Source organism: Prionailurus viverrinus, chromosome B4, assembly GCF_022837055.1.
Source record: "Prionailurus viverrinus isolate Anna chromosome B4, UM_Priviv_1.0, whole genome shotgun sequence".
In the NCBI taxonomy this organism is placed as follows: Eukaryota; Metazoa; Chordata; class Mammalia; order Carnivora; family Felidae; genus Prionailurus; species Prionailurus viverrinus.
Genome location: NC_062567.1, coordinates 114,952,661 through 114,966,658, shown reverse-complemented (window position 1 = coordinate 114,966,658; position 13,998 = coordinate 114,952,661). Strand labels below are relative to the sequence as shown.

At 39.3% G+C, this 13,998-nt stretch overlaps 1 protein-coding gene across 3 annotated transcripts in view; it reads right to left on the bottom strand.

Moving 5' to 3' along the window:
• The window catches only part of CFAP54 (cilia and flagella associated protein 54), a 301,918-nt gene that overhangs the window by 224,946 nt on the left and 62,974 nt on the right, over positions 1–13,998 (bottom strand). For all 3 annotated transcript variants that reach the window (XM_047868490.1, XM_047868491.1, XM_047868492.1), the window contains exons 18-19: positions 1,696–1,782; positions 1,482–1,603 (exon numbers count right to left, since the gene is read on the bottom strand). In XM_047868490.1, the coding sequence (XP_047724446.1) occupies positions 1,482–1,603; positions 1,696–1,782 (209 nt within the window). The remainder of the gene's footprint in view (positions 1–1,481; positions 1,604–1,695; positions 1,783–13,998) is intronic.

Genomic DNA, 13,998 nt, shown 5'->3' with positions numbered 1-13,998 from the left:
CAATATCCTACTTTCTGACCTCAAATACCTATCCTTCCAGCTTTCTCAGATTCTGATTTTCTGGTCTCTGACCTCACGGAGATGTCTAGTCTCTTGACATCTTCCTAGTCACCAAGCCTTTAAAGACCATGAGGGTGTCACTTCCCTCTCACTCATTCTGTACCCATTTTTATTATGAACTTTTAACCCATACTATCATTTGTAAAAATCCAGCCCTGTACATATTTCTGCTGTCACAAATATTCTGCTGTCACAGCTACTAAAAATAACACATCAGGATAATGTCATACCACTATGCAGATGGGGCTTCTTAAAAATCCATGGTCTTCAACTTCAGCCAGAACTTTGTGCTGGCCAGTCCTTTAACTTGGAGTCAGCTTCCCCATCCATTCCTCATTCATTCCTCTCCACTCTGTAACCATCTTCTCTCTCCTTGGTCCAACTGTCCACCCTTGCTCTCTCCACTGCTGGCAGATATCCCTTGCTTCCTACTCTATCAGATGATTGGCATAAGAAGGCATCAACTCAACTCTCTGCCTCCACACTAATAGACTAACTCTAATCTACATCAGTCTTTTCCTCCTTCCCTTTTATATCAGAGGATGAGGCGTCTGCCCTGCAGCCCACCCTCCACTGAAGATGAATCACTTTATCTGTGTTTTCAATCATCTCCTTCCCTCTTCTAATAGGATTCTGCTCTATCATTAACCCCTCTCATATCTTCAATTCCTTTTCTTCTGGCTCTTCATCCTCATTATATAAATATGCTAAACTTTTTCTCTTAAACTCTTCTTAAACTCTGTATCTTCTCCCTAGCTTTGACCTACTTTTGTCTTTCTCTTATCAGCTAATCTACTTGTATCATTATTCTCTACTTCACCATGTGCCATTCACTCAGCCAATACAATCAAATTTTTATGGGTAATACAGTATGAGAGACAAAATTTTTAAAAATCCCCTAACTTTAAATTTTACTGCCCTCAAAAATTTAAACTCTAAAATCAATATACAATGAATCAGCAAGAAGACAGAACAATTTCCAGGTCAGAGTAAGATAATAAGGCATTTAGTCCATAAATCAGCAATACCACCGGAGAGGAGATATGTGAGCCAATGGACTTGAAGTATTTTAATTCCATAGTAAGGAATGCATTATGCTAGCATAGTGTCACTTAAATTCTATAGTTTCCCTTATTTTTAATCCTTCTGATTTTATTTGGCTTCCAATGTAAGTTGCCCCTATAAAGAGAAAATACAGTGAGAGGATCTATCATTTTAGGAGAGTTCAGGACTGGCAATACAAATTAGTTCCCTGTTCAGAACCATTCTACTTCTCAAAAGAGAGGACTAGATATAGGGACCCTAAAAGTTCATAATCTAACGAACACATTATTTTTAGCAAAGGGAACTAAATCATTCATTTAACTATGGTTATATGTCAGGAGTAAAAAAAAAAAAAAAAAGGAATGGCATGTTGTTACCATCAAAAAGTTGTGTGAACATGTAGAGGCTGCATCTTTTTCAAATACTAGAAGAGCTTTCTGCATCAAGTAAATCGCTTTGGACAGCTTATTCTTCTTTATTTTATTCATTACACTTAATTCTGAAACAGAAAATACACATTTTTACCAAAAGGGAAACATAAAAACTATCTTTAAATTTTTTGGAAAAACAGTTTATCCCAATTTTAATTACCTGTAAAACAGTCAATGCTTCTAGATTGTTTCAGCTTTTTTGGATCTTTGGCAGATACATGCTTGCTAGCAGCTGGAGTCTGCAAAACTGAAGGAGAAGATTGCCATTACAATTAGATTTGTATCCAAAAAAGGGCATATTTTCTAAACATTAAAGGGTAACTATCTATTTGCAAAATTATTACTTCCTCTCATATGTCATGTCTTTTTTCATTAATAGATAAAAATTCAAACAAATCTACAACAATCTATAAATAAATGCAGTTTAATTGACAAACTCTCTTTTATTTGCCACGGTATGCCTGAGGACATAAAAAATATTCAAATTATAAAAATATTTAACTTTCTATCTCATCTTAAATAAAATAATCTTGAAAGTTGATAAATAAGATCCAACCTACTTTTATTCACTTCTCTTTTGATAAACTTTTAAAAACTGCTCCATCCATGATCCCTGCAAGATCTCTGAGTACCCCAAGAATACCTCCACTTGCCTCTCTCAAGATTTTCAACTAACACACGAATTCTTGCCAGCTGACTATGGGCAGTGAGAGATCCTGGTGTACAGTTGGGATGAGCCATCGTTGTGGTCTAGGAAAGAGAGAATGATGGAGAAGAGAATAAAAGTATGCTGGCCCAGGAAGATGGAGAATGTTGCTCTGATTTTGATTTTTGAGGTCTGGTCCTCAGGAGATCAGGCAATATTTTGTTTCTTGGAGGTATGTGAAGGTACTTGTAGTAACCTGACAATAAACCCCTGTTATTTTAATTATTTGTGCTAATGCCATGAGATGATGATTGACTGATGAAAAGATGCCAACAGATACCATTAAAGGATATAAAGTTTCTTTAATGGTGAAGGATAAGGGAATTTCTCTCCATGGAGACAGCAACACAAAGCAGAAAATAATGCATCATTCTCTCAGTACCTGGTGTATTATAAGTGCTAACTAAGTGATGACTCTCATGAGTATAACAGTTGGAGATAAGAAGGCTCTCATGAGTATAATAGAGATAAGAAGGATAAGATTCAAGAAAACTCTGAATGCCCAATGCAGATAAGTCATATTTAATGCCACTATCATCAACAGGCAAACACTGTAAAGTTCTTGAATGAGAATGACAAAAGCAGTATTTAGGCAACATTAGTCTGGCAGCAGCATGCAAGAATGAAGAAAGAAGGAAAAAATGAAAATCTTTGCTAGGGTGATAGTTCAATAAGTGGAGAAAAACATCAAGGAGTCCCAGAGATATTGCAAAGTCCCATTTAAATGTGAGCTCAAGTCTATCATCAGTATTATTAAATGGTCTCTGATAAAAACTCAGAGGATCACTTAGCTTGGAAAGATTTATACGGGGCGCCTGGGTGGCGCAGTCGGTTAAGCGTCCGACTTCAGCCAGGTCACGATCTCGCGGTCCGTGAGTTCGAGCCCCGCGTCGGGCTCTGGGCTGATGGCTCAGAGCCTGGAGCCTGTTTCCGATTCTGTGTCTCCCTCTCTCTCTGCCCCTCCCCCGTTCATGCTCTGTCTTTCTCTGTCCCAAAAATGAATAAAAAAACGTTGAAAAAAAAATTTAAAAAAAAAGATTTATGGATAATAATTAGAGAATGAACTAGTTATTAACTCTATAAGTAAACAGACCCCACTTTACTACAGAAGATAATATAGCTACTAAGTGAGAATTATAGGCTAGTTTTCTTAAAGAAAACCTGACACATAAATGCCATTCATGTTTTGAAATACATTTGTGGTCCAAATATTTTAAAATCAAAGAATATTCAAAGTTCTTATTCTAAGTAGCCTGATTGAAATATATATATATATGATGACACAGAAATATTTTCATTTTATTTCCTTCCCTCTACATCCAGCAGGTCTTTTAAGAAACAGGCTTTGAAACAGTATAAATGTTGAAAATAAAGTGTAAGAGGATGAAAACTATAAAGGGATAAAAGAATAAAGAAAAGGGAAATTTTATGTAAACAGAATGCAAATACAAGCACGTGGTCCTAAGTATATACCAATGGGAAACATCACCATAGAAAAAATAAAATTAATTCAAGTAAATCTGAACACAGTTCTCTAACATGTGATATATTCTAAAGACAAAATGAACTGCAAAGAAATCCTAAATTTACTTAGCAGTTTTGTTGTTAATGGTGGTATTGGTTTAATAATTCTGAAAACACTTTGTTAATATGGTAAGACAAAGCATCATGGCAGCATAAGTCATCCCTTCCCCCCTCCACATGTAATAAGAAAAACTCAGCATCTATTCATGGACAAAAACAGAAGTGCCTGAGAAAGAAGAGCAAAACTGGAGGTATCGAACTTCCTGATTTCAAACTACACTGCAAAGCAATAGTAATTAAAACATGTACGGTACTGCCATAAAAATAGACACACAGACTAATAGAACAGAAACAAATACATGCAAATATGTCCAATTAATACTAGACAATGGAGCAAAGACTATTTGGTAGGGAAAGACAGTTTCCTTAATAAATGGTGTTAGGAAAACTGGATATCCATATGCAGAAGAAGGAAACTGGACCTTTTACACCACTTACAAAAATTAACTTGAAATGGATTAAAATTTTAAACCTAAAAACTCAAACCATAGAACTCCTAGAAGAAAAAACACTTCTTGACATTGGTCTTGGCAATGATTTTTTTTTTTTGATCTGACAGCAAAAGCACAAGTAATAACAAAATTAATAAATAGGAGTACATCACATGAAAAAGCTCTGCACAGCAAAAGAAATAACCAACAAAATGAAAAGGGAACCTACAAAATGGAAGAAAATATCTACAAATCATATATCTGATAAGGATTAATACCCAAAATATTTAAAGAACTCGTAGTTGCTGGAGGGCGGCCAACATGGCAGAGAAGTAGGGGGAATCCATACTTCCCCTGTCTCTCAAAGAAGTGTAGAAGCCAAAGGACTTTGAACACCAGGGCCTGGGAGGAAAGAGACTGAATCTACTAGGAAGAAAATGGGAAAGCTGGAAAAAAGACAGGTGGGTAACTGCGACTGGGGGAGATACAAAAAAAAAAAAAAAGGCCACGTGAGCATGGAGGGGAGGGACCCCCTTCTGTGGAGAGACAAAGGGAAGAGAAAGAGCGGATAGAAAAGTGCAGGACCGGACCTATGGGTACAGGAGATAGACCTGGGACTGAGACTGAGAGGGATCCAATCTCTAACTGCGGCTTTCTCCGGATGGGGCTGGCCTCTGTTCGCGCACCTGGGGAGGGGGGGGAGCCAGGCCTGGGTGTGGTGGTAGGTCAGAGTCTCAGTCCACAGCTGGAGAAAGTGGTTCCCTCCCTGGAGGGCTGCGCAATAGCACAGAACCTGCCTGCATCCGCCACCCCCGGGGCACAGCGGCTGGGCCAGGGGCTCAGTCTGCAGGAGGATACTGCCGCTGAGTCCCTGGAGTGCTGTGGGAAAAGACAAAGCCTGCCTGTGTCCGCCATCCGCCATGGCGGGGTCTCAGGTGGCAAGGGCAGAGACTCAGTCCGTGGTAAGAGAAGGCGGTCCTCCCTAAAGTGCGGTGGCACAAACCCAGCCGGGACCACATATCACCACATTCAGAGGCACTTCCCCAGCGTCAGAGCTCACAGAGCGGGACTTTGAATCCTAGCCAAGTGCAGGGTCAGGGGAGTTGGCGGAGTAAGAAAGACTGCGCGCGCCCCCCCCCCCCCCCCCCCCCCGTCTGTGCCCGCAGCACAGTGAGGACCACTCAAAGGGAGTTCACCAGGTCGGGATCCGTGAAGAGACTGGGGGATCACCACTCTGCCCCTGCTTCCACCACCACCAAGGTGGGGCCTCAGGGATCACTTCCAGGGCTCCTAGTGGAGGTGGGTTCCGACTACACCAAACCACACCCCCTTGCACTGGGTAACTGCCTATCCACTGGAGCGGCACAGACCCTGAGGACAGCTACCACCGACCAGCAGTGCAGCATTGCCTGGATTAACTCTAGGTCAATTCTGGATATATAGATATATTCTTCCCCCTCCCCCATTTCTCCTCCTTATCTCTTCCCTCCCCTAGGCTGGTTACTCTGGTTATTGGTCTGTCTAAACGGACATATTTAATCCATTGTCTTGATACACATTCTACACCTCCTTCTTTATACTCCTTTCTCTCTCTGGAATTTTCAAGCCATATAGTTTCTCTGTCTGGGCAACTTTATCCTCATTTCGTTTTCCCCACCTCCTTCTTTATTTTCCTTTTTCCCTCTCTGGATTAAGCCTTTTAGTCTCTCTGCCCAACCAATATTTATTTTTTCTTCCCTCCCCCCACCCCAGTCATTTCTCTCTTTGTATGTGCTCTTCCATCACCACCACCTCCACCCTCTTCTTTACTTGTAGTTGGTGTTTTGGGGTTTTTTGTTTTTAGTCTTTAGGGGTTTTTTGTTTGTTTCTTTGTGTTATTTGTGTGTTTGTGTGTTTTTGTCTCCTGTTTGTCCATCTGTTTCCCTTTACAGGGCTACTCCAATGAACAAATCAAGGCATATCTGGTAGAGGGGCCAAAATATTATTATGAGTAGGGTAATAAAATAACCAAAGTCACAACAACAGAGAGCAAGTAACAAGACCCGAAAAAACACCTCCTGAAGGGCCAGGCCCTGGCCAGTATGTGACCCTCCTTTAATACAGCAGGTGCTCGCAGGTGCAGAGCATACAACAAGCTTTTAAAATGCAAAAGGGACAGAAAACTAGCCAAAATGATGAAACGGAAGAATTCCCCTCAAAAGAAATTCCAGGAAGTAGCGACAGCTAACAAATCGATTAAAACCGATTTAAGCAATATAACAGAACAAGAATTTAGAATAATAGTCATGAAACTAACTGCTGGGCTTGAAAAAAGCATAGAAGACAGCAGAGAATCTATTGCTACAGAGATCAAGGGACTAAAAAATAGTCATGATGAATTTAAAAATGCTACAAACAAGGTGCAAAATAAAATGGAGATGACTACAGCATGGATTGAAGAGGCAGAGGAGAAAATAGGTGAATTAGAAGATAAAATTATGGGAAAAGAGGAAGCTGAGAAAAAGAGATACAAAATCCAGGAGTATGAGGGGAGAATTAAAGAATGAAATGATGCAATCAAACAGAACAATATCCGTATCATAGGAATTCCAGAAGAAGAAGAGAGAGAGAGAAAGGGGCTGAAGGTGTACTTGAACAAATCATAGCCGAGAACTTCCCTGATCTGGGGAAGGAAACAGGCATTGAAATCCAAAAGGCACAGAGAACTCCCTTCAGACTTGAATTGATCTTCTGCATGACATATCATAGTGAAACCGGGAAAATACAAGGATAAAGAGAGAATTCTGAAAGCAGCTAGGGATATCGCTTCTCGGCCTTTTGGCTAAGATCAAGTGTGAAAGCAGCTAGGGATAAACAGGCCTTAACATACAAAGGTAGACACATAAGGCTAGTAGCAAACCTATCTACTGAAACTTGGCAGGCCAGAAAGGAATGGCAGGAAATCTTCAGTGTGAGGAACAGAAAAAATATGCAGCCAAGAATCCTTTACCCAGCAAGTCTGTCATTCAGAATAGGAGAGATAAAGGTTTTCCCAAACAAACAAAAACTGAAGGAATTCATCACCACTAAACGAGCCCTACAACAGATCCTAAGGGAGATTCTGTGAGTGAAATGTTGTAAGGACCACAATGTACCAGAGACACCACTACAAGCATGAAACCTACTGATATCACAATGACTCTAAACACATATCTTTCAATAATAACACTGAATGTAAATGGACTAAATGCTCCAACCAAAAGACATAGGGTATCAGAATGGATAAAAAAAAAAAAAAAAAAAAAAAAAGACCCATCTATTTTCTGTCTACAAGAGACTCATTTTAGACCTGAGCACACCTTCATATTGAAAGTGAGGGGATGGAGAACTATCTATCATGCCACTGAAAGTCAAAAGAAATCTGGAGCAGTCTTACTTATATTAGAACAACTAGACTTTTAATTAAAGGCTGTAACAAGAGATGAAGAAGGGCATTATATAATAATTACAGGGTATATCCATCAGGAAGAGCTAACAATTATAAATGTCTATGCACCGAATTTGGAAGCCCCCAAATATATAAAACAATTAATCACAAACATAAGCAACCTTATTGATAAGAATGTGGTAATTGCAGGGGACTTTAATACTCCACTTATAGCAATGGATAGAACACCCAACAGAGAATAAATAAAGAAACAAGGGCCCTGAAAGATATACTGGATCAGATGGACTTTAGAATTCTGCCTCCCAAAGTGACAGAATATACTTTTTTCTTGAGTGCACATGGAACATTCTCCAAGATAGATCACATACTGGGCCACAAAATAGGCCCTTAATAAGTATAAAAGAATTGAGATCATACCATGCACACTTTCAGACCACAATGCTATGAAACTTGAAATCAACCACAGGAAAAAGTCTGGAAAACCTCCAAAAGCATGGAGGTTAAATAACATCCTACTAAAGGATGAATGGGTCAGCCAGGCAATTAGAGAAGAAATTTAAAAATATATGGAAACAAACGAAAATAAAAATACAACAATCCAAACACCTTGAGATGTAGCAAAGGCAGTCCTGAGAGGAAAATACATTGCAGTCCAGGCCTATCTCAAGAAACAAGAAAAATCCCAAATACAAAATCTAACAGCACAACTAAAGGAAACAGAAGCAGAGCAGCAAAGACACCCCAAACCCAGCAGAAGAAGAGAAATAATAAAGATCAGAGCAGAAATAAACAATATAGAATCTAAAAAAAAAAACAAAACAAAACAGTACAGCAGATCAATGAAACCAAGAGTTGGTTTTTTGAAAAAATAAAATTGATAAACCTCTAGCTAGGCTTCTCAAAAAGAAAAGGGAGAGGACCCAAATAGATAAAATCATGAATGAAAATAGAATTATTACAACCAATCCCTTAGAAATACAAGGGATTAACAGGGAACACTATGAAAAATTATATGCCAACAAACTGGACAACCTAGAAGAAATGGACAAATACCTAACACCCACACACTTCCAAAACTCAAACAGGAAGAAATAGAAAATTTGAATAGACTCATAACCAGTGAAGAAATTGAATCAATTATCAAAAATCTCCCAACAAATAAGAGTCTAGGACCAGATGGCTTCCCTGGGGAATTATACCAGACATTTAAAGCAGAGATAATACCTATCCTTCTCAAGCTGTTCCAAAAAATTTCCAGACTCATTCTATGAAGCCAGCATTACTTTGATTCCCAAACCAGAGACCCCGCAAAAAAAGAGAACTACAGGCCAATATCCCTGATGAATATGGATGCAAAAATTCCCAACAAGATACTAGCAAATCAAATTCAACAGCATAAAAAAAGAATTATTCACCACGATCAAGTGGGATTCATTCCTGGGCTGCAGGTCTGGTTCAACATTCACAAATCAATCAATGTGATACATCACATTAAGAAAAGAAAAGAAAAGAACCATATGATTCTGTCAATCGATGCAGAAAAAGCATTTGACAAAATTCAGCATTCTTTCTTAATAAACACCCTCGAGAAAGTCGGGATAGAAGGAGCATGCTTAAACATCATAAAAGCCATTTATGAAAAGCCCACAGCTAACATCATCCTCAATGGGGAAAAACTGAGAGTTTTCCCCCTGAGATCAGGAACACGACAAGGATGCCCACTCTCACTGCTGTTGTTTAACATGGTGTTGGAAGTTCTAACATCAACAATCAGACACCAAAATGAAATCAAAGGCATCCAAATTGGCAAAGATGAAGTCAAGCTTTCACTTTTTGCAGATGACATGATACGATACATGGAAAACCTGATAGACTCCACCAAAGGTCTGCTAGAACTGGTACATGAATTCAGCAAAGTCACAGAATACAAAATCAATGTACAGAAATCAGTTGTATTCTTATACACTAATAATGAAGCAACAGAAAGACAAATGAAGAAACTAATCCCATTCACAATTGCACCAAGAATCATAAAATACCTAGGAGTAAACCTAAGCCAAAGATGTAAAAGATCTGTATGTTGAAAAGTATAGAAAGCTTAGGAAGGAAATTGGAGAAGATACAAAGAAATGGAAGTTTATTCTTCTGATTGCAAGAATAAATATTGTTAAAATGTCAATACTACCCAAAGCTATCTACACATTCAATGCAATCCCAATCAAAATTGCACCAGCATTCTTCTCGAAACTAGAACAAGCCATCCTAAAATTCATATGGAACCACAAAAGGCCCTGAATAGCCAAAGTAATTTCGAAGAAGAAAACCAAGGTGGGAGGCATCACAATCCCAGACTTTAGCCTCTACTACAAAGCTGTCATCATCAAGACAGCATGGTATTGGCACAAAAACAGACACGTGGACCAATGGAATAGAATAGAGACTCCAGTAGTGGACCCACAAAAGTATGGCCAACTAATCTTTGACAAAGCAGGAAAGAATATCCAATGGAAAAAAGACAGTCTCTTTAACAAATGGTGCTGGGAGAACTGGAAAGAAACTTGCATAAGAATGAAACTAGACCACTTTCTTACACTATTCACAAAGATAAACTCAAAATGGATGAAGGACCTGAATGTGAGACAGAAAACCATCAAAACCCTAGAGGAAAAATCAGAAAAAAAACCTCTCTGAACTCAGCCACAGCAATTTCTTACTTGACACATCTCCAAAGGCAAGGGAATTAAAAGCAAAAATGTACTATTAGGACCTCATCAAGATAAAAAGCTTCTGCACTGCAAAGGAAACAACCAACAAAACTAAAAGGCAACCAATGGAATGGGAAAAGATATTTGCAAATGACATATAGGACAAAAGGCTAGTATCCAAAATCTATAAAGACCTCCCCAAACTCCACACCGAAAAAACAAATTAATCCAGTGAATAAATGGGCAGAAGACATGAATAGACACTTTTCTAAAGAAGACATCCGGATGGCCAACAGGCACATGAAAAGATGCTCAATGTTACTCCTCATCAGGGAAATACAAATCAAAACCACACTGAGATACCACCTCACGCCAGTCAGAGTGGCTAAAATGAACAAATCAGCAGACTATAGATGCTGGAGAGGATGTGGAGAAATGGGAACCCTCTTGCACTATTGGTGGGAATGCAAACTGGTGTAGCCGCTCTGGAAAACAGTGTGGAGGTTCCTCAAAAAGTTAAAAATAGATCTACCCTATGATCCAGTAATAGTATTGCTAGGAATTTACCCAAGGGATACGGGGGTGCTGATGCATAGGGGCACTAGTACCCCAAGGTTTATAGCAGCACTTTCTACAATAGCCAAATTATGGAAGGAGCCTAAATGTCCATCATCCGACAAATGGATAAAGAAGATGTGGTTAAATATACAATGGAATACTACTTGGCAATGAGAAAGAATGAAATCTGGCCATTTGTAGCAACGTGGATGGAACTGGAGAGTGTTATGCTAAGTGAAATAAGTCAGGCAGAGAAAGACAGATACCATATAGTTTCCCTCTTATGTGGATCCTGAGAAACTCAACAGAAGACCAGGGGGGAGGCGATGGGGGGAAAAAAGTTACAGAGAGGGTAGGAGGCAAACCATAAGAGCCTCTTAAAAACTGAGAATAAACTGAGGATTGATAGAGGGTGGGGGGAGGGGAAAGTGGGTAATGGGCATTGAGGAGAGCACCTGTTGGGATGAGCACTGTGTGTTGTATGGAAACCAATTTGACAATAAATTTCATATAAAAAAAAAGAACTACAATTCAATAGCGAAAAAAACAAATAATCCAATTAAAAATGGACAGAGGATCTGAATAGACATTTTTCCAAAGAATACATACAAATGGCCAACAGGTACATGAAAAGATGCTCAACATCACTAATCATCAGAAAAATGCAAATCAAAACCACAATGAGTTATCATTTCACATCTGCTAGAACAGCTATCAAAAAAGACAAGAGATAACAAATGTTGGCGACGATGTAGAACAAAGGAAACCCTTGTACAATGTTGGTGGGAATGTAGGTTTATTCAGCCACTGTGGAAAATACTATGGAGGCTCATCCAAAAAATTAAAAATAGAACTACCATACAATCCAGATATCCCACTTCCAGGTGTATCTCCAAAGGAGATGAAAACAAGATCTCGTAGAGATATCTGCACTCCCATGTTCACTGCAGCATTATTCACAATAGCCAAGATATGGAAATAACCTAAAGTGTCTGTCAATGGATGAATGGATAAAGAATATGTGGTATAAAAAATACCACCACTATATATATACACCATGGAATATTATTCAATCATGAGAAGGAAAGAAATCCTACCATTTGCAACCAGACGAATGGACTCTGAGGGCATAACACTACTGAAATAAATCAGACAAATGCTGTATGATATCACTTATATGTGGAATCTAAAAAAGCTGAATTCATAGAAACAGAGTGGTGGTTACCAGGGGCTGGAGGGGGACTGGGAGGAGATGGAGAGATGTTGGTCAAAGGCTATGAACTTTCAGTTATAAGATAAATAAGTTCTAGGGATCTAATGTATAGCATGATGATTATAGTTAATAATACTGTAGTATATACTTGAAAGTTGCTAAGAAAGTAAATCTTAAGTGTTCATACCACAGAAAAGAAATGATAATTATGTGACATGATGGAGGCATTAGCTAATGCTACGATGGTAATCACCTTGCAATATATTAGTGTATCAAATCAAAACAGTCGTACAACTTATACTTACACAATGTTATCTGTCAATTATATTTTACTGACCTGGAGGAAAATGTTTGTACTCAAAAATTAATTAATTAACTAGCACTTGATTAAATTTATTTAGTTGTATATATGATGTGACATCTGAATGCTTTATTTTTTTAAGTTTTTATTTAAATTCCAGTTAGTTAATGTACAGTGTAATATTAGCTTCAGGTATTCAAATTAGTCATTCAACACTTACATACAACACCCGGTGCTCATCACAAGTGCACTCCTTAATCCCCATCACCTATTTAACCCATCCTTACCCACCTCCCCTCTGGTAACCATCAGTTTGTTCTCTATAGTTAAGAGTCTGTTCCTTGGTTGGCCTTTTCTCCCCGCTATGATTGTTTGTTTTGTTTCTTAAATGCCACATATGAGTGAAATCATACGGTATTTGTCTTTTTCTGATTTGTTTTGCTTAGCATAATGCTCTCTAGCTCCATCCACATCATTACAAATCACAAAATTTCATTCTTTTTTATGGCTAATATTCCAGTGTGTGTGTGTGTGTGTGTGTGTGTGTGTGTGTGTGTGTGTGACATCATTATCCATTTACCAGTCGATGGACACTTGGGCTCTTTCCATGATTTGGCTACTGTTGATAATGCTGCTATAAACATTGGGGGTGTATGTATCCCTTCAAATTAGAATGCTTTAGACAGAAATCAGAGGTTATATTAGGCAGCAACACTTGATTCTATTCTATAATTAGTAATTTATACTGTAGTAGTAGTTAAATGAATATTTGGCTATATAATCATGCCAAGAGTAACTTACCTTTATCAGAATTTAACCTCAGTTTTTAGACATAATGATGTTAAAGCTTATTTTGAAACTCAAACGTGTTGTCTATATGCACACTGGTATTATTATTGACATCTTTTTAAAAAATGTTTTGACTCCTTTACCTAATAATAAGACCAAAAGGGGTTTTTTTTTTTTTTGCAAGATGGCGGCTTAGGAGGACGCTGGGCTCACCGCACGTCCTGCTGATCACTTAGATTCCATCTACACCTGCCTAAATAACCCAGAAAACCGCCAGAGGATTAGCAGAATGGAGTCGCCAGAGCCAAACGCAGACGAGAGGCCCACGGAAGAGGGTAGGAAGGGCGGCGAGGCGGTGCGCGCTCCACGGACTGGCGGGAGGGAGCTGGGGCGGAGGGGCGGCTCGCTGGCCAAGCAGAGCCCCCCGAGTCTGGCTTGCAAAAGCGGAGGGGCCTGACGGACTGTGTTCCCACAACAAGCGCGACTTAGCGTCTGGGAGGTCATAAGGTAACAGCTCTGCTCGGAAAGCGGGAAGGCTGGAGGACAAAGGGAGGGAGAGCTGCTGAGCCCCCTGACAACAGAGCTCAGTTTGGTGGGGAACAACGGCGCTCGCGAGCGCCATCTCCCCCGCCCATCCCCCAGCCAAAATCCCAAAGAGAACCAGTTCCAGACAGGGAACTTGCTGGCTCCGCGCAAACACCCAACTCTGCGCTTCTGCAGAGCCAAACCTCCGGCAGCGGATCTGACTC